This window comes from Juglans microcarpa x Juglans regia, chromosome 8D (assembly GCF_004785595.1).
Source record: "Juglans microcarpa x Juglans regia isolate MS1-56 chromosome 8D, Jm3101_v1.0, whole genome shotgun sequence".
NCBI lineage: Eukaryota > Viridiplantae > Streptophyta > Magnoliopsida > Fagales > Juglandaceae > Juglans > Juglans microcarpa x Juglans regia.
In genome coordinates, this window is record NC_054608.1 from 1,409,706 (window position 1) to 1,433,282 (window position 23,577).

Sequence of the window (23,577 nt, forward strand, 5' to 3'; positions counted from 1 at the left end):
GGATAACTAGTTATGTGGTTTGTCTGTCTCTTATACTCTTTATCAAGCGTTGTGACTTAAGGCATCTTTGGGAATACAATTGTTTTCAAATATTCTCAGATTATTTTACTACTATTTATAAATAAATCACTACTATTTCACTACTATTTACAAATGACAAATACTTTTAGCATCCAAACACAACCTTAAAGTCTAATACATGTTATCATACCATATTATATCATCCATACTTGCTGCCGAAGTGCTGCTAATTGACACCCATTGCTAATTGACACCAATCTGTCGGATGAGTGTCTCTAGTACTGCAATCATTGATTGCTTGTGTTGGAATTCTATTACACAACTCAAGTGCCGCTCTGAGTTGCTTTGACCATGGTGCTTTGATTACCAATGTTCTCTTGATATATTCACCATGTAATTAATAGGTGTTGGTGCTATATGCCTAACTTGATCTAGTTCTTTGTAAGGCTTTGTCCTTTTAGTTAAGGCTTTTGCAAGGCTGATGTAACATGTGTTTGGCAGGAATGATTGGTATATTCTTTTGTAAACTATACTGAAAATTATTTTTTCTATACAAAGATATTATAAAAGTGATATTTTTGCACGTTGATGAGCATGCAGCATATCAATCAATTTTCTTTTGAGTTTAATTTAACTTTTTGTCAAGTGAGCGTGTAATTTACCTGTTAGGTACTAAATTGACTAGATCCAACCCTTTGAAATCCTATCACTAATAATAAGAGAAGAGATAAAACCAAGAGTTAAAGTAGAGAAGAGATGAGGCAAGAAAGAAATAAGTCAGAAAAAGTTAACTCAAACTCCTAAAAGGAAAGGAGTTCACAAGGCAAGTTGGATTCAATCACTCCAAAGAAATAGACTTCTATATAAGGAGGAAACACTCCACAAGCTCTCCACGTACAAACTCAACTACAAATAGCAAGTTCACCAGATTTTTCTATTGCATTGAGAGATATGTGAGGCCATGAGAGATTGTAAAATTATCTATCATAGTGGATTTTACCCCCAAACAATCCGTAGACGTAAATTTTTATGTCGAACCACGTAAATCTCTATGTCTCTTTTTATCTATTTTTATATACTTATTTACTATTTATTTTATAGATAAACGCAAAGAGTATCATATTGACACTTGAATTACCATCGTGGGCCAATGATAATTCATTCCTCCATTCCACGCATTAACGTTACCTTTTGTAAAAAATCAGTATAAATGCAGTAGTTCTCTTAAAAGATCTCTCAATAAAGAGATTTTCTAAATGAAAACTAAAATGTTAAAGTTGAAACTCACTTGAAAAATGGAGATAAAAAAATTCTTTTCTCCTATTATTATTATTATTATTAGGGTGAGTATATATATATATAACTATTGATTCAAGCCTTTTATTTAAGGTGTCTTCTCAAATAAAGGAATTAGTTGTTATTGACCTTACAATTAAAATAAATTATTGTTGTGGCACCCCCAACCTCCACATACGAAAACGCGAGAATCGTGACGTCAGGATGATGACAATACAGTCACGCATTCCAACGATAGTGCCAAGTATGTGTACATACAACAGTGTAAAAAAAACACAGTGGATAATTTAAGTAAGTCAACTAAGTACCAGAATTTTTAATACAAATTAACATAAGTAAAATGATTAAATAGAGTTATACAATTATCCCAAAATAAAAATATAATACAAAGCCAAATACAGATATGAGTGATCCCAAATCACTCATCAGGTGGAGCCGAATCCTCTTCATCTGCATTAAAATCTATGTTACCATAAAACAGTACTGCATGTAAGTATAATCCAAACAACCCTCAAGAATAAAAATGTATTAATGCAACCAACATGTATGTAGATGATGAAATATGCATTATTCTCAAAACATCATTTTTATCGAAAATGAATATTTTTCAACGCACGTCAAAATCTCATTTGGCCCAAAACATATTCACAAACACATTTCCCATCATTTTCCCAGAAAATGACACAAATCAATAATTCATCATTTTCCCAGAAAATGATTCACATAAAAATCATTTTATTCAACACACGCCATCTTTCCAGAAAATAACCCATTAATCCATTTTACCGTATGCACCGTAATCTTCCATAGGGACCATCCGCACACCCTGACTCTCTTAACTATACCATGGGTAACGACCGTGTGTGTGACTTCGTAACGAGTGATGGCCAGTTTCGCGTCCAGCGCGTTCGTGGCCAAGCATCCTCTATCCCTTGCCAACAAGAAAGGCCACGGAGTCGGCACGAGAGCGTCACATCCTGTCTGATCCCGATGTCGCCTAGCGACAACCCAGGTGACGACACTCAGTATATTCCGCTCCTGAGTGACCAGAGGAGCTCCACCAAGATAATGCCCCATCTCTGCTTGGGGTCGTGATACACACGCACCCAAAAATCTCTTTCTCACATGAAAATCCAATTTTCATAAAATATACATGAACATGAATGCAATTACACAAAAACCTAGTTTTCATTTACAAACATGAACATGCGTGCAAATGCAATGAATAAGACACGACACCAATATCCAACAACCAACAAATGTCAGCACAATCCAATCATACAAACAACTCCATTCTCCAATCCATCTGACCCCTACTCCTCAGACTTAGTCCGGCATAACCAACCAGTTCACAGTAAAAAGAGTTAGTGCAAAAATACATTTAAATCACGAAAGTTCTTTGGAAAAATACTTACAGCGCTATATAATAATTTTCGAAGGATCACGGAGCTGCGAGAAGTGGCAACACAACAACGTAACAATGCAACTGTGGCCGTGGGTCTCAAATACCCATTTTTTAACGGGGATAAACCAAGACACGAGATTGTTAAGGAATGACTTAGAGATGTTGGTGAAGTTAATGATGGTGGTGATTGGCCGTGAGTGGTGGCGTGAGAGGTGTTTGAAGGCCAAAATGCACAAATCGAAAAATGAGATGAATGTGCTTCACCGGTGGCAGATCGGGGTTGAGGATGGGTGCATTATTTTGCTAGGAGGTCTAGGATGATGTGGTGAAGAAATAGTGGCCAGAGGTGGCGCGATGGCGGCGTTGGAGCGAAGAGAAGGCTGCGGCTTCAAGCCGTGTGTGGGGGCTCACGGCGGTGCGAGAGGGGCTGAGATTGAAAGGGGGTGGTCGCTGGCCGGTGGGGAAGGGGAAAAGAGGGGCGATGTCGGTCACGGCGACGCGCGGCGGCGGGCTGGGTGGAGAACAACGCACGGACACAAGGAGGGGGTGCTGCGCGGGCGGGAGAGAAGAGAGAGAGAGGAGAAAAGAAATGGGGGAAAAAGAAATGAGGAAGAAAAGAAAAAAAGGAAAAAAAAAAGTGAGGGAAAGAAATGAGGTCCAATCCTCACATCTTGGATCATAAAAATGATCCAATGAAAAAGATTTCAAAACGGCAAGTCAATAAAAATAATTTAAACGTAGTGCTTAAAATGAAAATAAATAATTAAATCCAACAATACAGTAATTTTAAAATCCACAAACAACTAATTTAAATTAAAGAACAATTTAAATAATGAATAATTATTAATAACAAGAAAACACATTGAATTAACAATTAAAAATCTTAAAATAATATAACGTATATTATCTAAAATTTAAAAGAAGAAAGCTCATAATCTTAATAAATACAATAATTTACTTAATCAAAATACACGTAAATACAGGATATCACAATTGCTCTTTGGATTGAGACAATTATTTCTAATATAAATTAATAATAAATAATAAAGAAGGATGAATATAATACAAGAGTAATGTTATATACAAGTTTTAAATATATAAATTTTGTACAAGTCTTTCGTAAAAAAAGTGGGTTTTATAAAAAAAAAAGTGAAATTTTTTACAATTTTTTATGATGAAATCATTTTTTATAAAGGACTTTACAAAATTTATGCATTTGAAGCTTGTATTATTGTATTATAAATCAGTCATTATTCTTACACTTCATATTTAATAATTTTTTTCATATAAAATATAAGATATAAGATAATAAATAATAATTGATTTGAAGAATTACTCTTATTATATATATCATTCGTTATAATACAATAAAAATAAATAAATGGCAGAGAAAAAAGAAAAGAAAAAACGTGGAGGATAAAAATTACAAGGACCACAAAAAGAGACGTTGGCTTGTACGTTTCTTTTCCAAAAGAAGAAAAAAAAACCGGTACAGTTTCTTCTTGCAAGTTTGCAACGGCCAATTTACCGTCTTTCCCACCATACTGGAGCAACAATGCTACTCCACCCCTCCTTCCCGGCCATTAATCCTCTCACTTCCAACCGATTCAAAACTTTCCTTCACCGTCATCGTACCACTGTGGCCCGCCGTACACTCCGATGCGCTGCCGGCAATGGTGACGTCGACGCATTCACCAAGCGCTCCGGTTACCTCTTCAAGCTCACCGCCTTCGAGGTTGATTCCTTGGCCGACTACAACGTCTCGAAGATTGCCGCGGTCTACAGGAGGAAACCGCTGGTTCTCTTTCGCCGCCTTTTTCAGATCGGGACCACTTTCGGAAAATGGTTCGCCCTCCGGTACCTCGACCGGGTCATGGAGAAGTCCGACTTGATGTTCGAGGCGAGTCTAATTCGGTTGAAACTAAGGTCATTTGTTTTTACTTCCATTTTTCTTCTAGTTCCTTGACGGTAATCTCCATGGTTTTCTGATGCAGGTTCGGGCCGCAGAGCTTCGGAAAATACTGGTGGAACTTGGTCCGGTGCGTCTTGGTTGTTAGACATAAATTTACTCCTTCTGAACTTGCTCTGCTCTGTCTTGCTTTTTTTTCTCAATGTGTTTTTTACAGTTTTATATGGAACGCTTGAAATTCCTTGTCAAATTTTGTAGGTGATATATTTCAACTAGCTTGTTTGTTAATTAACTATCACGATTATTTCTGCTGGGAATAAGTGTAGCTAGGACTAACACGAAGTATAGTAGCGGAACTAAACGAAAGAAATTGATGACAATCAAACAGAAAGAACACCAAGAATTAAGTGGTTCGACTCAAAACGAGCCTACGTCCACTGGTGGGGTCGGTATCGAAGATTTCACTATCAACAGAGATGGAGTACAAATCAATACAACAAAACTTCACAAGGAAGTTATCTCTCAAACTCACTCTAGACTTTTCTCTCAAGAAAACACTAAAAACAACTCAAATGAATTCTGAAGAAGTATCAAATGAGAGAGGCGCCGTTTGATATTTATAGGAAAAGTGAGAATTCACTTTTGTGAACATTGGCTCGAGCGAACGTCGAGCGAGTGTCGAGCGAACGTAGATATTCTGCATTTCGCTCAAGCCAACAGTTGTGCGAGAGTCGAGCGAAGCTCTCTGCCTGAACTCGCTCGAGCTGGGTGTCGAGCGAGTGTCGAGCGAAGCTCTCTGACTTGGATATTGCTCGAGCTGAATGTCGAGCGAATGTCGAGCGAAACTCTCTGTCTGAATTCGCTCGAGCTGAGTGAACCTCCGCTCGAGCGAACCTACGACACTTGCACTGTTCAATCAGAATTCAAGCCACCTCATAACAAATCTCCACCTTGGCTTGAACTCTGCCAAAACACAAAAAACCTCTGACCACAAAACCAATCCCCACCACCAAATCCCTTACGGGAATAACAAAATGCGAACACCAATCAAGTCCAAACAAAGTTTGAACTTGTATACTGCAACTGGCTTAGTCATCATATCTGCTGGATTCTCTGTAGTAACAATCTTCAGAATCTGTATAGCACCCTCTATAACAATCTCTCTGAGAAAATGGTACCTGACATCAATGTGCTTCGTTCTTTCATGATACATTTGATTTTTGGTCAAATGTATTGCACTCTGACTATCACAGAATACTGAGATCCCATCTTGTTGTAAACCCAAATCATTGACCAAGCCTTTCAACCAAATGGCCTCCTTAACAGCCTCTGCTGCTGCCATGTACTCTGCCTCGGTAGTTGATAAAGCAACAGTGGATTGCAGTGTTGCTTTCCAACTGACAGCTGACCCACACAGAGTGAAAACATAACCTGTCAATGATATTCTTTTATCTAAGTCTCCAGCATAATCTGAATCAACAAAACCAGTAACTTTGGAACTGAGATCGACATCTCTATCAAATATTAACCCAAAGTTCAAGGTTCCCCTCAGATACCTGAGTATCCATTTCACAGCCTGCCAATGAGTCTTACCTGGGTTAGCCATATACCTGCTAACTACGCTCACTGCCTGTGAAATGTCTGGGCGGGTGCAAACCATTGCATACATGATGCTGCCAACTGCACTTGAATAAGGAACACTAGCCATGAACTGTTCCTCTTTAGTTGTCTGAGGAGATAGGCAAGCTGAAAGCTTAAAGTGCGTAGCAAGTGGTGTACTTACTGGTTTGGAATCAAACATCCCAAATCTCTGAAGCACTTTCTCAATGTACTTTCCCTGGGACAAGTACAACTTTCCAGCTTTCCTATCTCTGAAGATTTCCATTCCCAAAATCTTCTTTGCAGCACCTAAGTCTTTCATTTCAAACTCATTTCTGAGTTGGGTTTTTAACAAACCTATGTCAAATATGCTTCTAGCAGCAATAAGCATATCATCAACATATAATAGCAAATAAATGAAAGACTTATCAGATAATTCCTTATGATAAACACAACTATCATAGTTACTTCTCAAATAACCATGATCAATCATAAAGGAATCAAAACGCTTATACCATTGCCTTGGCGACTGCTTCAAACCATATAAAGACTTCTTCAATCTGCACACATGATCTTTCTTGTTTTCAACAATGAATCCCTCTGGCTGATGCATGTAAATGGTCTCTTCAAGTTCACCATGTAAGAACGCTGTTTTAACATCAAGTTGCTGTAGCTCTAAGTCATACAATGCTACTAAAGCTAGTAGTAATCTGATCGAACTGTGTTTCACCACTGGAGAGAAGACTTCAGTGAAGTCGATGCCTTCTCTCTGACTGAAGCCCTTAGCAACTAAGCGTGCCTTGTACCTTGCATCTGTATCACCCTGGATTCTCTCTTTTCTTTTGAAAACCCATTTGCAGCCAACAGTCTTTACCTTCTTTGGCAACAGAACCAAATCCCATGTTTGGTTTTTGTGAAGAGACTCAATCTCTTCAGTCATAGCTGCGCACCACTGTGCAGATTCTACGCTCTTGACAGCTTCTGAATAACTGGAAGGTTCCTGACCAACAATATTCTCTGCCGTAGTAAGAGCATACATAACCATATCTGCATGAGCATGCCTCTGAGGTGGTCTAATCTGCCTCCTCTGTCTACCAGTCGCTATACTGTAGTCTTGCTCACCTTGTGCGCCGCTACTAGAATCAGAATCATGCTCATCTTCAAAAGCATGATCTTGGGCGCCGTTGGGCAGCCCTTGTGATGCTTCCACCTTAAACTCCACCTGCTTTTTAACATCCTGTTCTTGTCCTGTAGACTCAGAATTCTCCTTCCTCGGACTAAGCATGGACTTTTCATCAAAAGTGACATCCCTACTGATTACAAACTTGGGTGATTTAGGATCAGTACACCACAACCTGAATCCCTTCACCCCACTGGCATACCCAATGAATATGCCCTTCTTTGCCCTTGGCTCAAGTTTTCCATCATTAACATGGAAATATGCAGGACAACCAAAAATTTTCAAATTTGAATAATCAGTAGGAGTATCAGACCATACCTCATTCGGAGTCTTCAAACCAATCGCTGTGGCTGGAGAGCGATTGACCAAGTAACAGGCCGTGTTGATTGCTTCGGCCCAGAAATCCTTAGCCAAGCCTGCATTAGAAAGCATGCTGCGAGCTCTCTCCAAGAGGGTCCTGTTCATCCGTTCAGCTACCCCGTTTTGCTGTGGAGTATGTCTAACTGTACGATGTCTGGCAATACCCTCATTTCTACAGAATTCATCAAACTCACCTCCGCAGAATTCCATACCATTGTCAGTGCGAAGTCGCTTGATTTTCTTGCCCGTCTGATTTTCAATCAAAGCTTTCCACTGTTTGAAGTTGACAAATACATCACTCTTCTGCTTCAAAAAGTAGACCCAAACCTTCCGAGAGAAATCATCAATGAACGTAAGCAAGTATTGAGCTCTACCTTTTGACGGGACGGAAGATGGGCCCCAAAGATCAGAATGAATGTAGTCCACAGAACTTTTGGTTCTGTGAACCCCTGTAGAGAACTGAACCCTGCACTGTTTGCCAAACACACAGTGCTCACAGAAATCCAGTTTCCCTATCTTCTGATTACATAACAAACCCTGCTTACTCAGAATTGACATTCCCTTTTCACTCATATGACCCAAACGCATATGCCACAAACGAGTGACATCTGAATCTGGATCATCTGAAACTGACACTGCAGCTGCACCTGTCACTGTAGAGCCTTGAAGGAAATAAAGACCATTTGTCTTATCTCCTTTCATCACAACCATAGAGCCCTTACTGACTCTGATAGCTCCACCTTCACCAGTGTACTTGTAGTCCAGAGAATCAAGAGTACCCAAAGAAATGAGATTCTTTTTCAACTCTGGAATATGTCGAACATTAGACAATGTCCGGACAATTCCATCAAACATCTTGATTCTGACTGAACCAATTCCAGCAATTTTGCAACCCATATCATTCCCTAACAAAACAGAACCTCCGTTGACCGATTCATAGTTAGTGAACCAGTCCCTCTTGGGACACATATGGAAAGTGCAAGCTGAGTCCAAGACCCACTTGTCACTAAAGCGACTATTGGAGTCGCTTATTGCTAGAACAAGATCTAGGTCGTTAGACCTATCATCAGCAACACTAACGGCATTAGATGAACTAGTGCCGTCCTCCCTGTTTTTCAATTTTGGACACTTGTTCTTGTAGTGACCAAACTTATGGCAGTAATGACATTTGACGTTTTTCTTACTAAACGTTGTTTGTGAACTGCCCCTGGATTTCCCCTTATTCTTCTCTGAACCCCTGTCATTCGATCTACCCCTGCTTGAGGACCCTTTAACAAACAAGCCACTAGCTTGTTCATTAGTGTTCTTCACACTCAATTTATTCCTCAACTCTTTAGAATTCAAAGCAGACTTTACATCTACCAAGGAAATTGTATTTCTACCATACAACATGGAATTTACAAAGTTCTCAAAAGATGTGGGTAATGAACATAAAATAATTAACGCTTGATCTTCTTCTTCAAGCTTAATATCTATGTTCCTCAGATCCATAATGATTTTATTAAATTCATCTAGGTGTTCAGAAATAAGAGTACCTTCCTTCATTTTGAGAGTGTATAACCGTTGTTTCAAATACAACCGGTTAGTGAGAGATCTCTTCATGTACAGATTCTCAAGTGCCGACCAGAGACCAGTTGCAGTCTCCTCATCAGCAACCTCTCTTAAAACTCCATCAGATAGTGACAAAAGAATAGTACTGTGTACCTTTTCTTCTTCTTCTTTCGAAGGAGCCGGAGAATCTTCAGATACCGAGACTTCTAATACTTTTGACAAGCCCTGTTGTCGCAGTAAAGCCTTCATCTTGATGCGCCATAGACTGAAACTGTTCTGACCGTCAAATTTCTCCACTTCGAACTTAGCCATAGCCATCCCTCCAGATCCTGAGCCAAGCTCTGATACCAGTTTGTTGGGAATAAGTGTAGCTAGGACTAACACGAAATATAGTAGCGGAACTAAACGAAAGAAATTGATGACAATCAAACAGAAAGAACACCAAGAATTAAGTGGTTCGACTCAAAACGAGCCTACGTCCACTGGTGGGGTCGGTATCGAAGATTTCACTATCAACAGAGATGGAGTACAAATCAATACAACAAAACTTCACAAGGAAGTTATCTCTCAAACTCACTCTAGACTTTTCTCTCAAGAAAACACTAAAAACAACTCAAATGAATTCTGAAGAAGTATCAAATGAGAGAGGCGCCGTTTGATATTTATAGGAAAAGTGAGAATTCACTTTTGTGAACATTGGCTCGAGCGAACGTCGAGCGAGTGTCGAGCGAACGTAGATATTCTGCATTTCGCTCAAGCCAACAGTTGTGCGAGAGTCGAGCGAAGCTCTCTGCCTGAACTCGCTCGAGCTGGGTGTCGAGCGAGTGTCGAGCGAAGCTCTCTGACTTGGATATTGCTCGAGCTGAATGTCGAGCGATACTTGAGCGAAGCTCTCTGTCTGAATTCGCTCGAGCTGAATGTCGAGCGAATGTCGAGCGAAACTCTCTGTTTGAATTCGCTCGAGCTGAATGTCGAGCGAATGTCGAGCGAAGCTCTCTGTCTGAATTCGCTCGAGCTGAGTGAACCTCCGCTCGAGCGAACCTACGACACTTGCACTGTTCAATCAGAATTCAAGCCACCTCATAACAATTTCAAATTGTTATATAAGGTGCGTTATGGCAAGAAATTCACGCAACTACTGAGGTTATTATTGATGACTCTATTTTCACTAACCTAAAATAATTAGATATAATATCTTCGACCCCTTTCAGTGGATAGTGAGAAAACAAAATCCGGATAGATCAAACCTAATATTCAGTTTTCATTGTAAGTGAGACTTTCTTAACACAAATGAAAGACGGTCTTTAAAGGTTAGTCCAAGGTTCCAAATTTTGCACTTTTATGATGTCGAATCTAAGCTATACATAAATGAAATTTGATAAAAATGGGAAGAACCGATATAAAATCAACGTTATGCGTTTCTATTCTTTATACATTTACAGTTATAAAACTCATTTGACATCTATTAAGATCTAAAATACCAAGGACTTGTGGTTTTGTATGGTGGCTTCCTTCTTATTATGTGTCCTTTCAATGATTTATTATTTTCATTACCTTTTCCCTGTAGGCATATATCAAAGTTGCTCAGGCTATCTCATCCAGACCTGTAAGTTGACATATGCTCCATGCAAGGGCTTTCTACTGTCCCTTTCTTTTTATCAATCTCTGAAATTCATCATTTCTTAGCAATTAGAGGGCACTTGCAAGTGGGTCTGCTTGCTGTATTATTAGCTGCTATTACTTGAGATTTTAGTCCAAAGGCTTTTCTATCATGATATGTTAAACACGCGTGTTCTTTTTAATTTGTGATGGAGCTTTCTTATATGAAGGCCTTTGTCATATTATTCAACTATACTTATACAAACACCAAAGAACTTCACAGCTCTGCAAGTTCTTATTTATTATGTTGATTTTACTTTTTCACGTTGGGGCTTGACTTATACACATACAAACCATTTTAGTTCAGTGAACCCTTTTGAGTTCTTGTAAACTTCTTGGCATTCCCTTTGAAGAGTTGATAGAAATGTTCTGTTCAAGTTTCTCATAGTTTCTTGGTGTCAGGTCCCCATATGAAATGCTATTTGGATGCGCCTGAAGTCAAGGATGTAACATTTGCAATAGAGACTATTCTTCTCTCTAATATGTAGGATGTCAAAAGATGTTTTCTTCTTCATGATAGATTTTCCTCTCAAAGCTTTAAAGGAATGATGGGAGAAATATTGAGGGCTATTGCTTCAATTAGCTTCAACCCCCTAAAAATGTTACTCCACAATTTAACCCCAAAAAAAAAAAAAAAAAGAAGAAGAAGAAGAAGAAAAAAGAAAATTTTGTGACAAAACAAATAGGTGGATGATTCTTTGACTGTGATACATCAGTTGTGTTGGCCTAACACAGACCTTGGATCACTGAAGTTTGAAAGAAATTATGATGGATTAGGACACTTATGTCATGAACTAAGGTCACAAGTAGGCTAGAAATGAGTGAAGCTAATATTCAGCTTCTAAAGGCTTATGTCCAGCATGAGGATGGTGATTTGTAACCTAAATCAATGCTTTTATTCGAGATTTGTAACCTAGCATCTTTTGAGACATTATGTCGTAACCGGTTTTAAGATGATCCTATTTATGATATCTTTTGGTAGGATTTGATACCTCCCTCATATTTGGATGAGCTCTCATTGTTGCAAGATCAAATTAGTCCATTTTCCACTGAAGTTGCTTTCAACACAATAGAACAAGAACTTGGTTTACCTTTAGATGACGTTTTTTCAGAAATTTCACCAGAGCCTATAGCTGCAGCCTCCCTTGGGCAGGTATGTATTTGGTCATGTTCACAATCTTGGACATTTTTGGTGGTCTCTTTCACATAATTAAGCTCTGATTTTGTATTTAGCCTCACAATTCAAACTTTCTTCAGTCTCTCTCTTCTCTCAAATATTAGGTTTATCAAGCTAGACTTCGTCGTAGGGGAGAGGTTGTCGCTGTTAAAGTGCAAAGACCAGGGGTTCAAGCTGCAATATCCCTAGACATTCTAATATTGCGTTTTCTAGCGGGATTACTTAGGAGAGCAGGAAAATTGAACACAGATCTTCAGGTATGCTGCAACATGAAACTTGGATTAAAGCAACCTTGACTTCTACTGCATTATGATGTTGTTAACCATATTGAATGGGTCTTATGAGTGTTTTGAAATTTCCATTGATTATGAGAGCATCTTTTATGAAGAAATATTGTACTGATTTCGATTAACTATCAAAAAACTATTGTATATGCTTCCTTCTTGGGCTGGATTGTTATAACTGAGATACATGTCCTTCAATTTGCAGGCAGTTGTTGATGAATGGGCATCAAGTCTTTTTCGGGTATATCTTTATAGTGTTTTATGATATTTTTTTATTTAGTCAAGTATATATCATGACATGGAGGAATGTAAGAAAGAAGTGCTAGTCCATTAATAAATGCTGTTTTTCTTGCTTAGAGCTTAACTGAGTCTACTACATACCATAACTGAAAGATACCTCATCATACTGGAATCATAAATCTTAACATCAAAAAAACTTTGTCGCGTTCCTGGTCAAAGATTATGTAAGTAGTGCTTTTCTTAGATGCAAAAGATTGCTTTTTGTTATGTATGTGTTTGAACTAAATTATTTGTCCATTTGCATAAGGAACACCTTAGGTGTCATCAGATACTTATTTTTTACGTGACAAGTTAACTTCATTCACTTATTCTATGGGTCCATTTCATCTGTTGGTAGCTTAAACACGCGTGCGCGCACACGCACACACACACACACACTCACTCAAACACACACACAGAAAGAAGAAACTGTGAAAGTAAGTAGTTGACACAGTCCCGCTGTTGGTAAAGCAAATGGGAACGTTTCTCATAATATATTTTTTTCTGCACAAGGAATATTCTTAGAGCTTCAAATTGAATACAGGTAAATCACATTGAATGCAGGAGATGGATTACATGAAAGAAGCAAACAATGGTCTCAAATTTAGGTAAGAGCATGATTTTAATGACCGAAAATTTTCCATGTTAAAAACTTGTTGTGAATTTAAAATCCTTTAAGTAAGATCAGCGATACCTTTAATGTTTCATGTAAATATGGTTTTCAGTACAAGGAGGTATCCGGCAACTGTTTCAACTAATTAATTTGGATGCATAAATTAAAGAATCAAGCTTATAAGCTTACAGCCTTGATATTGTCAAGGCACTTTCTATGTGTTTCTTTATCAAATGTTTCATCTGAACATAGTTGTTGATTGGAGTTTGTTCAAATGGTCATTTATGGGTGGTATAAATTGTATTGACATTCCCTCATCATTACTTTTGCCACTTATAAAATCTTTCTCATCTAGGTTTTATTCTTCATCGCTTTGAGCATCCAAATTTACCTATTGATAAGTTACATGGAGTAGAGCATTAGTACCATTTTAACCATGGCCAATGCTGAATATAATTTTTTTTTAAAATGCCCATCCATTCTGAATATGCAAAATCTTAAAATCTTGCATCCAAATTGTACCCCAATGAATAGATGTATTTTCTTGCCAATCTTGTAAAGAGGTGCCCACGGTGCCACGAGCCACTTATTTATTTCTCTGCCTCTTTCATTACCTTAAACCTGTTGTTTCAATTTGTCTCTAAGCACTTAAGTGACCTCTATTTCTAGTTTTTCTTCAATTGGAAAAATATATTTGCCTCTGCTTATTGACATCTTATATGCTACTGATATGTACTTCAGCAATAACCCTGAAAGAGTTCTAGCTTTCTTCGCTTTTCATTTTTTTTGCCTCTTATTAATATATATATATTTTTTAATTCAATCAGAGCCTGTTGGCCTCCTTTCTGGCTCCAGCTGTAATTATATGATTGGAGCCATTGAATATATGGTTACAAAAGTTGCACTTTTTTTCCTTCGGGCATGTTTTCATAGAACTAGACAGATTCCACTCTTCATCCTTGGCCATATCTTTGGTAGTTCAGTTGTCAGGATGATGGCCTATCTCAGAAATTAAGTCTCTGGATAAAAATATTCTAACTCTAGAGACCAACAAGTATTATTTACAATTTGGATATCAAGACATGTTTTCTACTTGTAATGTTATAGGAATTTTGATTGTAATTGTATGCTAGTTATTATAAGTCACCCAAGTATCTAGTGGTGAATATTTTTTATTTTGCTAAGTTTTTGTGCATTACTTTTATCAATTTTAGATTAAATCTTACATGATAGAAGCTCTTAAAGTATGGTATATGCTTGAACAGACAATTATATGGTGCACTACCAGATGTTTTGGTCCCAAAAATGTATGTGGAGCATACAACTCGTAAGGTCCTTGTTATGGAATGGGTGGAGGTATTGCTTTTCATCTTTGTTTTCTTTATTCACTATTAAGTTATGCACCTAATTCTGGGATGGCTTCTAACTGCTAGTTGTTTGTAAAGTTTCATATTGTACCACTTGGTGCTCATGAGGCCGTACCGCAAAAACTTGAAATTAATTAAACATCACCTACTTTAGGTATGTGTTGGTAAGTGTTGTATAAATGTAGGGTATGCTAACCATTCCACGTGGAGGACAGCAGTTTCCCTGTCTTATTTGTACAAAGATGGTTTTTCGCTATGGATTTTTTAAGTAATGAAAATCTCATTAAAACTTATTGTCCAAAATTTGTTTACTTATGTCCTATATACTTGGGCTCTTGTGTACTCTTTTGATCAATAAAAAATTGTTTACTGATAAAAAAAAAAAAAATTAAAACTTATTCTTTGTGAAAACAGAAGCCAATTGAAAGATAGAATAAAAGTGGTTGGCTCCTCTATATTGTTTTCATTGATACATATCTCTTGTGACCCTACCCCTTGAACTGGAAATGAAGAATGATTCTTCCTCAAGGTCTTGTTGAAATATCTCCCAACCAATCACGTGACCTAGCATATGTTGCTGTTAATATGCTTCGTGATAAGGTGATAACCTCATTTTGTTCAAAATGTCAATTGATTTCAATTTGTTTGGTTTACTCATGGAAGTGGAAAATTGGATTGATTGTATATCCATTGATGCTGGTAATCATAAAACATTTTCATGGCCTTTTTATTGGATAAGCCCCCCAATTACAAAAGAGTTCCATTCTATGTCAGGATTCTTTTTTATTGGATGCCTACCTTGAATTATAAAAATAAAAAAGGAGGATATCTTTTGAAGTTGGTCTTCCCTACTTTTATGCAAATATTGAATTGGAACAATGTACTGGAGTCAAAATTACTTGCATTTCATCAGGAAAACTAATCAGTCATAGAGTAGCATGGCATGCCTTGATTGATAGCTTCATAATATTTGGGGGTATGTGCTTCAAAAATCATTCAAGGGTTGGTAGAAGTCCTTTTTTTCTTTCTAAACATAAGCTTCCACAAAAGCTTACGCATATACTCCAGATACTATGCTGATGTTTTCTCTTTTCTCGGCTTTGTAGGGACGAAAGTTGTCAGAAGTGAAGGATCTTTACTTGATTGAGGTCATTTTTAAAACTAATTGCAACGATGTGGTTCTTAAATAATAACTCTATGTAGCTTTGTGATATATATATATATATATATATAGCTTTGTTGTTTTTGTACCGAAATCAGATCTCTGTTTCTTGTTGCTGAACAGGTTGGAGTCTATTGCTCATTCAATCAACTTCTGGAATATGGCTTCTATCATGCAGACCCACACCCTGGAAACCTTCTCCGGACATATGATGGGAAACTAGCTTATTTAGGTATATGTTACAAGTTTGAACATTTCAGTCCATAAAATCAGACAAGTTATTTTGTCCATAACTAAATCATTGACTCTCTTTCTTTCCCTTTACACCAAGTGTTCTACTTAACAATCGATTCAGTTGGCTCATTCAATACATTACCATTCATTTATATCAATCAGTACCAATTTCAAATTGATGTCATAACCAAGTTGTAATTTTTCTATTTGTGTATATTGCTTTGTGCATTGGGACAACATGGGCATAGACTGTGGACAAAAAAATTGAAGATTGATTGGTTGCTATTGTCTCTGTGCATTGGTTGTATTTTGGATTAATGTTCTTTTTTAATATAAATAAGTGAAATTTTTATTGATAATCAAAAGAGTATTTTCTATGTACACAAGTGTATACAAGATAAGATAAGTTAATGGTAGTACACGAGAAAAACACCTAATCAGAAAATGAGAACAACAATAGAAAATTCTGAAACTTAAAACCGAGAAAAAACAGTGAGCATCCATCCATTCGTATAGGGTTTTAATGAAGAGATCCTTGACTTTTGCCACCATCTTCTCACAATTCTGTAAGTACCGATCATTCCTTTCTCTCCATAAGCACCATTAAGCACAGAATCAGCTTCCACAGCAAACTGTCCTTTCCAACATGCCAAGAGATCCCCAATCTATACTGCATATCCCAACCGAGCTGTTTTTGGCTTAATTCTTGTACTTTCAAGTAAATTTGATTCGTTTGTTACATGATCTGATTGTAGGCTAACTGTTACAGGAAAGATTTTATTGTGTTTAATTCACTCTTTCAGTCATAGCCTGTCTGCATTGCATCTTTTTTTGTCTTAATATCCATTGGATGTATCTATCCATGTAAAAATGTAATTTTGCTATATAAAATGAATTAAATTTTATTAATTATATGGAACAACTTGTAGCAAAAGAAAAAGTGTTAACTTGTAACATTTTTCAAGAGCAGATTTTGGTATGATGGGTGAATTTAAGCAAGAACTCCGTGATGGATTTATTGAAGCCTGTCTCCACCTTGTGAACCGTGATTTTGATGCATTGTCAAAGGACTTCGTCACTCTTGGGTATCATAATTTTCTGTCATTCCAGTAGAGATTACTCATTATGTAGGTATTTAGAAGGCTGGTTAACACAAACTCTACAGGCTTCTTCCACCGACAGCAGACAGGGATGCTGTTACAAAGGCTTTAACAGGTTTTTCTCTCTATTTGCATGAACTTAGGTGTTCCTGTAGCTGCATTTATTGGAGTTGATGGTGTTGACTTCATTCTCTGGAGGATCATTCTAATGAGTTCTAGTGTCACGTGCTTTTTTTGTTTTTAGGTGTATTCCAGAATGCTGTTGCTAAAGGAGTTCGGAATATTAGCTTTGGAGACCTGTTAGGAAATTTAGGAACAACCATGTAAGGAGCTGTCTCATCACTATCATCTATTTCTAGGATATGCATTAGTTTTGCAGATGCGTAATTGTTGTTGGTACTCTTTCCAAAGGGCTTTATTCAATATAAATTGTGCTGAATGTTTCTAATAGATCCGGTACCTTTTTCCATTTGGCACATCTGAAATACCACATCTAGAATGAAATGTCATATCAGACCCAATACTACATATCTGTTTATTGAGTATAGTATAATGATATGGGAAGTCCACGCATATACACAATAGCACCATATCATGGACTTGTAACAGTGTTGTATACATCATAGAATGCACAACTCAGCTGGGAGATTATATACGTGCCTAATGAGCTTCAATTAAATTCATGAGTGTTCAATGTTTTCTCTTATAATTATCTCATCTCAAATTTTTTTTATATTTGATATAGGATTGGATAGGAGCTTAGCTGTAAAACTTGATAATGCCCTTTTATTGATCAGAAGTTCAATTATCTACGCACTGTTCTGCCAGACTTGTTAAGGAATTGTGTGGATAGGTCCCTTTGAGCCCAAACTGTAAATTGCATTTCAACAAAGATATTGCATATAATGGACTGCTTTTGTTGTCATTTTAAGGTTTTTTCTCTTTTTCAAGCCATCTCTTAAATGCATGACTACTCTATGGACAATGCAGGGTTTATTAACATCTGTGTCATTCTTTTGTTGGAACATGTAGCAGAATGGATGGATATCTATGCTCATGCATTGTTTTGTTTGTGCTCATCCTCTCAAGTTATTGTGTTACTTGCCCATGTCTTCAACAATTAGTTAAACTGATCTTTTTTATTCCTTCTTGTTATATCTCTTTTGCAGGTATAAGTTCAAATTTCAAATACCTTCATATTTTTCTCTTGTCATTCGGAGGTAGCCATATTTTTTTGGCAGAGATCCTATGTATCTCTTTCTTGTGCATCATATTCGATACTGTTTGTGAAAGTTTATAAGGTTCTCGAGGTTAATATGAGTAGTTGAATGACATTGGTTGCTCCACCTTTGCATGATTATTCTTATTATTCTGCTTTATGCCGTTTAATTTATTTTTTTGCTCTCAGCCTTGCTGTATTGGAGGGAATTGCAATTGGCTTTGACCCAGATTACAAAGTCTTGGGAAGTACATACCCTTGGATTGCTAGAAAAGTACTAACTGACAGCTCACCAAAGCTAAAGGCTTCTTTGCAAACTCTTCTTTATGAGGTAAACTGAATTTTATTTTTACTTTTTCTCATCAGTCTATTAATAGCCTAGTGGTTCTGCACTTATTCTCCCTGGCAGAAGAGACATTATACACGTAACACATTATGCATTCTTTGTCAACCATAACCCCGATTCCTAAATCATTTCTTCTCAGGATGGTGTCTTCAGAATTGATCGTCTAGAGTCTTTGCTAACAGAGGTTAGATTTTCTATCATACGCTTCTTTCTTTCTCAAATTTAATCACCTTTAGGTCAGTATATCTTATGTTTAACACAGACCTTTTGTGGAAGCTATATTACAAATATTGCATTATAGTCAATTTCCACTTCCTTTTAGTTATGCGTACATTTCTTGTTGTTGAAGCTGTAAACTAGATAATATGTTAGTACAAATAAAAAAAACTATGACTGCTGAAGAGAATTAAAAGAATCAATTCTGATCTAGTTTTTATGGTTGAAACCAGCGCCATTTTTAGTGAATTAATATATACCTTGGGTATGCCAAATATCCTGCTCATGCTGAGACAGAAATGTTTTCTGCATGGCCTGCAAACATATGGATTCTATAACATTGTTGGGATTGGAACCCCATGAGTTTAACAGTCATAATATCATGCGAGACCAATACATCTATCCTTCAGTATTTTTGCATGACTGTCTAACATTGTTGCTGCTCTCAGGACTTGAACCCCACCGATGTGCTTCAAATCCTAATGTTAGCACTATCTTAATATTATGTTACATTACGAATCTATTAGTCAACAGCTGCTTTCTCCCTACCTGGCATCTTTGAGGCCCAGGCATAGAACTCTACCGGCAATCCATCTCCATTCTTTGCCAAGTGTAACAGATCCAGTCTAGGCTGAGCTCAGTCTTCACTGCAAGAAAAATAGTGGTAGGAATTTCTAAAAGAGGAGAGAACAGTCCCTTTTGGCGCTTATTAATAAAGAATTATTACTCATGAAAAAATATCATGTTTGACCAGTACACCAATCTTTCAGTATTTTTGCATGATGTGCACTCACAGGACTTGAACCCCCACACGTTTGGATCCCCCAAAGTGTCTAACACTATCTAAATATTATGTCAGACGAGTAGGGCACAAAGTCCTAAAATTGTGTTTCTTTTCCAGCTGCGATAGCTTAGTATCATTGGGTTAATTTATTCAGAGACTAAAATAACTCTTATGGCAGTCCCTCCGCGCCAAAACAGAGAAGGCCTTGGTCAGAAAACAAGCAGAGGAAACTGGTTCCAGGGTTGTTATTAAGCAAGTCCTTTCTTTTACTTTAACTGAGAAGGTATTTCAAATTTGCATGTACTGTTTAATTTTCCAATCTAAGCTGAATCACGTGAACATTGAAAATATTTTTGAGAGTTTTTTTTTTGTTCTCAGGGTGCCTTTTTGAGGGATATGCTTCTTCAAGAAATTGCTAAGGTAGGATTTTGGACTAATACTTATGTTTTTTCTCTGTACTGATGGTGCTATTTGTAACAAATACTTTAGAGGTAAGGTTTTATACAATAACCATCCATTCATCTGCCTTCCACACTTCCCATTTTGTTGACAGCACTCATCACCCTACCCTGTGTTTGCTAGAATAAAAAGAAGAGAGAAAAAAAGGGAAAGGAAAAAGAAAGCCATCAGAATTTTCTCAGCGTATACAGAGAATAGATAAACATAATTTCTAGATTTTGTGGGGAGTTTCCTTATCTTTTCTGATGGCCTTGTATGTGTGGAAACCTTCAGCCAGCATGTAACAGTTGGTTGAGTTCAGTGGCACATGATGGGAAGCATCTTTGTTAACCCATTCCTTGTCTATCCCTGAGAATGTTGCCCTGGTCAGTACGACAGTACCCATGGTTCTGTTGATTAGCTGTGATCGTGAATGAAAGGTTCATTTATAGAATTTTGCTGATTAATTCGTGGATATCCAACTTGTTCAATGGTCACTTTGCATGTATTTCTTACAAACTGTTTCGTCGTCTTTTAATTACATGCTTATGTCCAATCACTTTGAGCAATTAACTGCAGGGTTTGGATGCTCTTGGGCTAGCGACACTGAATTCTATAACCTCTACAGCTATACCCTTCATGTCTTTCGTTCCAGTCTCATCAATGACTGATGAGGACACGGCCAACTTGAGAACCTTGAGTCGTCTTCTGCTGCTGTTGTCAGGGTATCAACAGACTGAAAATTCAGTCGGGGTAAGAGTTTTTGCTTCTACATTGCAAGGGCCAGTTATATAGTGTTAAAAGACTAGGGGAGAGACAGAGAGAGAGAGAGAATTCAATGTGCATGCACATTTGAGGCCATAAGTTTATAGTAACCTAATGTTACTATCAACTTTGATGTCTTGGAAATTGGTAATTTATTATAAATAAAAAGTGCTTTCTGCACCGACTAGTGAAGTAGCTTTTCTGCAGATTGGTCTGTCACAAGAATATTAGACAGTTCATACAAAATAACATTCACCATTGCCTTTGTGTGACAACTAGTGGAGTGGCTTTTCCATAGAGGATCTATAGTGTCTCAATCAACATATTCAGCTGAAATTGAGCTCTATTTCTGAGTTCAAAAGTTGTTACTTTTCTAACTTTTTAAAGATTCCTTCAGCTAATCTTTGATAGGCGTTAGTGGGTAAAAAATTCTTTTTTCAGTCTTGTTATTTCTATTTGTATATGCTGTTATTCTATTGAAACAAGCATTAGCTCTTGTATAAATATTTGGGCTTGCGAGCCCTCGACTTGAGCCCCAAATGGTCAAGCTTGAGCTTGTTCACCAATCAAGCCCACTTTCAGGTTAAGCCTAGCTTGTTAATAAGTGACTGAGACAAGGAGAGCCAAGCGAAGTCCAAACTTAAGCTATTCATGAGCAGCACGCAAGTGTGTCTGCTCATTTGCAACCTCACCCCTTTTATTACGTATTATCACTAGTACACTAACTGAAAAATTACTAGTGGCAAACAAAGAATGCTGAAATACAAAGTTATATAGTGGTTTGAATTAACATATGTATATTTTGGTGACTAAAATAACCTGAGTCGATGCAACATAATTTCAATACATGTGGGAACTTTGCCTTCATTTAGGCCTTCAGAAACCTAAAATTTCAGTGGTTTGACCCGTTTAAAGTTTTGTGCTGATTGTGAACCTTATCTTTACAGGCCCTGTTTGGATTGAGAGATGAGATAAGATGATTTTAGATGAGTTGAATAAAATATTATTATAAAATTATTTTTTAATATTTTTATTGTTTTGGGATTTAAAAGACTTGAATTGATATTATATTTTGTGTGGAAATTTGGGAAAGTTGTAATGATGAGATGAATTGAGATCACTTCTCAATCCAAACGGGGCCTAAAGGTGAAATATTTAGACATTTATTTTCATAAAATTGTAAAAGAATTGAATATGAGTGAGAAAATCAGTTAAGCAGGAAAGCAATTTTCAAAGGAATGGTACGATTCCTGCTATAAGATGTTTCCACTGTTAGTAGATAGGGTTGAGCACAGAGAAAAGTGTTTCTCATTCTTGCCCTTTTGTATTTTATACTGGGAAAGATAAAAAAGTGGATCATATGTTTGATAATCTTTACAATCTGTATTTAAAGTGTTGTAAATCTAGCACATGGTGTACACCGAGAAATTTGAATACTGAAATTTGTAATTCCTTCTGTAGGGACTTGGAGGTGGTGTCAGCCCAGACAAGAATCAAAAACTGTACCCAGAGGAAGCATCATCTGTCTTTAATCAACTTGCATCTGTTCAAGAAATTCTACCCATTCTCTCTGTTATTTTTGAGGTAAGAATCAAGCATGTGCCTGCTTAAAACGCATATCACATGACATTTACATGTAGGTTGCAAACACATACTATACTACATTTGAGAAATCATTTGAAGTTATATTTGGCAGCTCCCACCTGAATCCCAACAGCAGTTACTTGGTCTACCTGCTGATCTGGCTGGACGGTTGAGTTCCCGTGTCGCTGCGAGGACTATACGGAGAATGTTTTTATGAAACATTTACATTACTTTTTCCTCCTTTACTAAAGGTTTCATATTTTGAATATCCTTCCTACCGGTTAGGAATTCCTTGAGAAGGGGGGGTTCTGAGAAATTCTTTATAGCGTGCAATTGAATTTACTCCTTGTAAAGATTGTTTGGGATGTGGTGGATTTGAATTCACTACTGTGCGTTGTAGATGCATGGGTTTGGGAAGGATTTAGATTTGGGTGTTTAAAATACAATTCCCTTGTTATGTTTATATTTAAAATCTGAATTTGGATTTGCACCAAAGCCATGCTTTAAGTTTTTCAAAATCATGGATTTGAAATCATGGTTGGAAATCCAAATCCAAATCCAAATAAATATTCCAAATTCTTTTATCCAAACAAAACCTAGAACTATCCACTCCTGCTTTTTTCCCCTCTTTTGCAAGATGCAAGGACAAGTAACCTATTGCCCCCGAACTTTTATTTGGGTCTTCAGGCAGCTAGATTTGCCCTAACTGTCTCACTTTTATTTTTGACCTTTTGAGCATGTCTCATGATATCCACACAACACATTTCACAACATATTTCACAATTTATATTGTAAAATAAAGGTATCTTTTGTAAAATAATGTTAGTTTTATAAGATATTTTACAAAAATACCTCTCTTTTTAAAACTCAAGTGGTGAAAAGTGATGCTTTTTTATAATTTTTCTTTGAGCATACACCTTGAAAAGTTAAAAAAACCAAAACAAATAGAAACATCTTCCAAAACATCACAAAACCATTAAGGTCATATGATTATGAACAATATTTCCGCAACCAATAAAATAAACCATA

The 23,577-nt window shown here is 37.0% G+C and overlaps 1 protein-coding gene across 1 annotated transcript; it reads left to right on the forward strand.

Annotated features, from left to right (window-relative positions):
- Positions 1-4,168: 4,168 nt before the first annotated feature.
- On the forward strand, positions 4,169-23,011 carry LOC121243445 (uncharacterized aarF domain-containing protein kinase At1g71810, chloroplastic). The gene is made up of 21 exons (XM_041141562.1): positions 4,169-4,622; positions 4,717-4,761; positions 10,889-10,927; positions 11,963-12,133; positions 12,262-12,414; positions 12,647-12,682; positions 13,285-13,328; positions 14,599-14,689; positions 15,807-15,848; positions 15,986-16,094; positions 17,067-17,181; positions 17,262-17,311; positions 17,441-17,519; positions 18,366-18,416; positions 18,605-18,746; positions 18,901-18,945; positions 19,940-20,044; positions 20,140-20,181; positions 20,779-20,952; positions 22,426-22,548; positions 22,661-23,011. The coding sequence occupies exons 1-21, from the start codon at positions 4,278-4,280 to the stop codon at positions 22,763-22,765; spliced, it is 2,106 nt and encodes a 701-aa protein (XP_040997496.1). The 5' UTR covers positions 4,169-4,277; the 3' UTR covers positions 22,766-23,011.
- The last annotated feature ends 566 nt before the right edge of the window (positions 23,012-23,577 follow it).

What these genes read in the sequence shown, in the direction of transcription:
- LOC121243445 (XM_041141562.1), top strand. Translation starts at nt 4,278, where the DNA reads ATGCTACTCCACCCCTCCTTCCCGGCCATTAATCCTCTCACTTCCAAC. An exon ending in TGTTACAAAGGCTTTAACAG is followed by an intron (nt 17,312 to 17,440) that starts GTTTTTCTCTCT and finishes TTTTGTTTTTAG; the next exon opens with GTGTATTCCAGAATGCTGTT. An exon ending in TTCTTCAAGAAATTGCTAAG is followed by an intron (nt 20,182 to 20,778) that starts GTAGGATTTTGG and finishes AATTAACTGCAG; the next exon opens with GGTTTGGATGCTCTTGGGCT.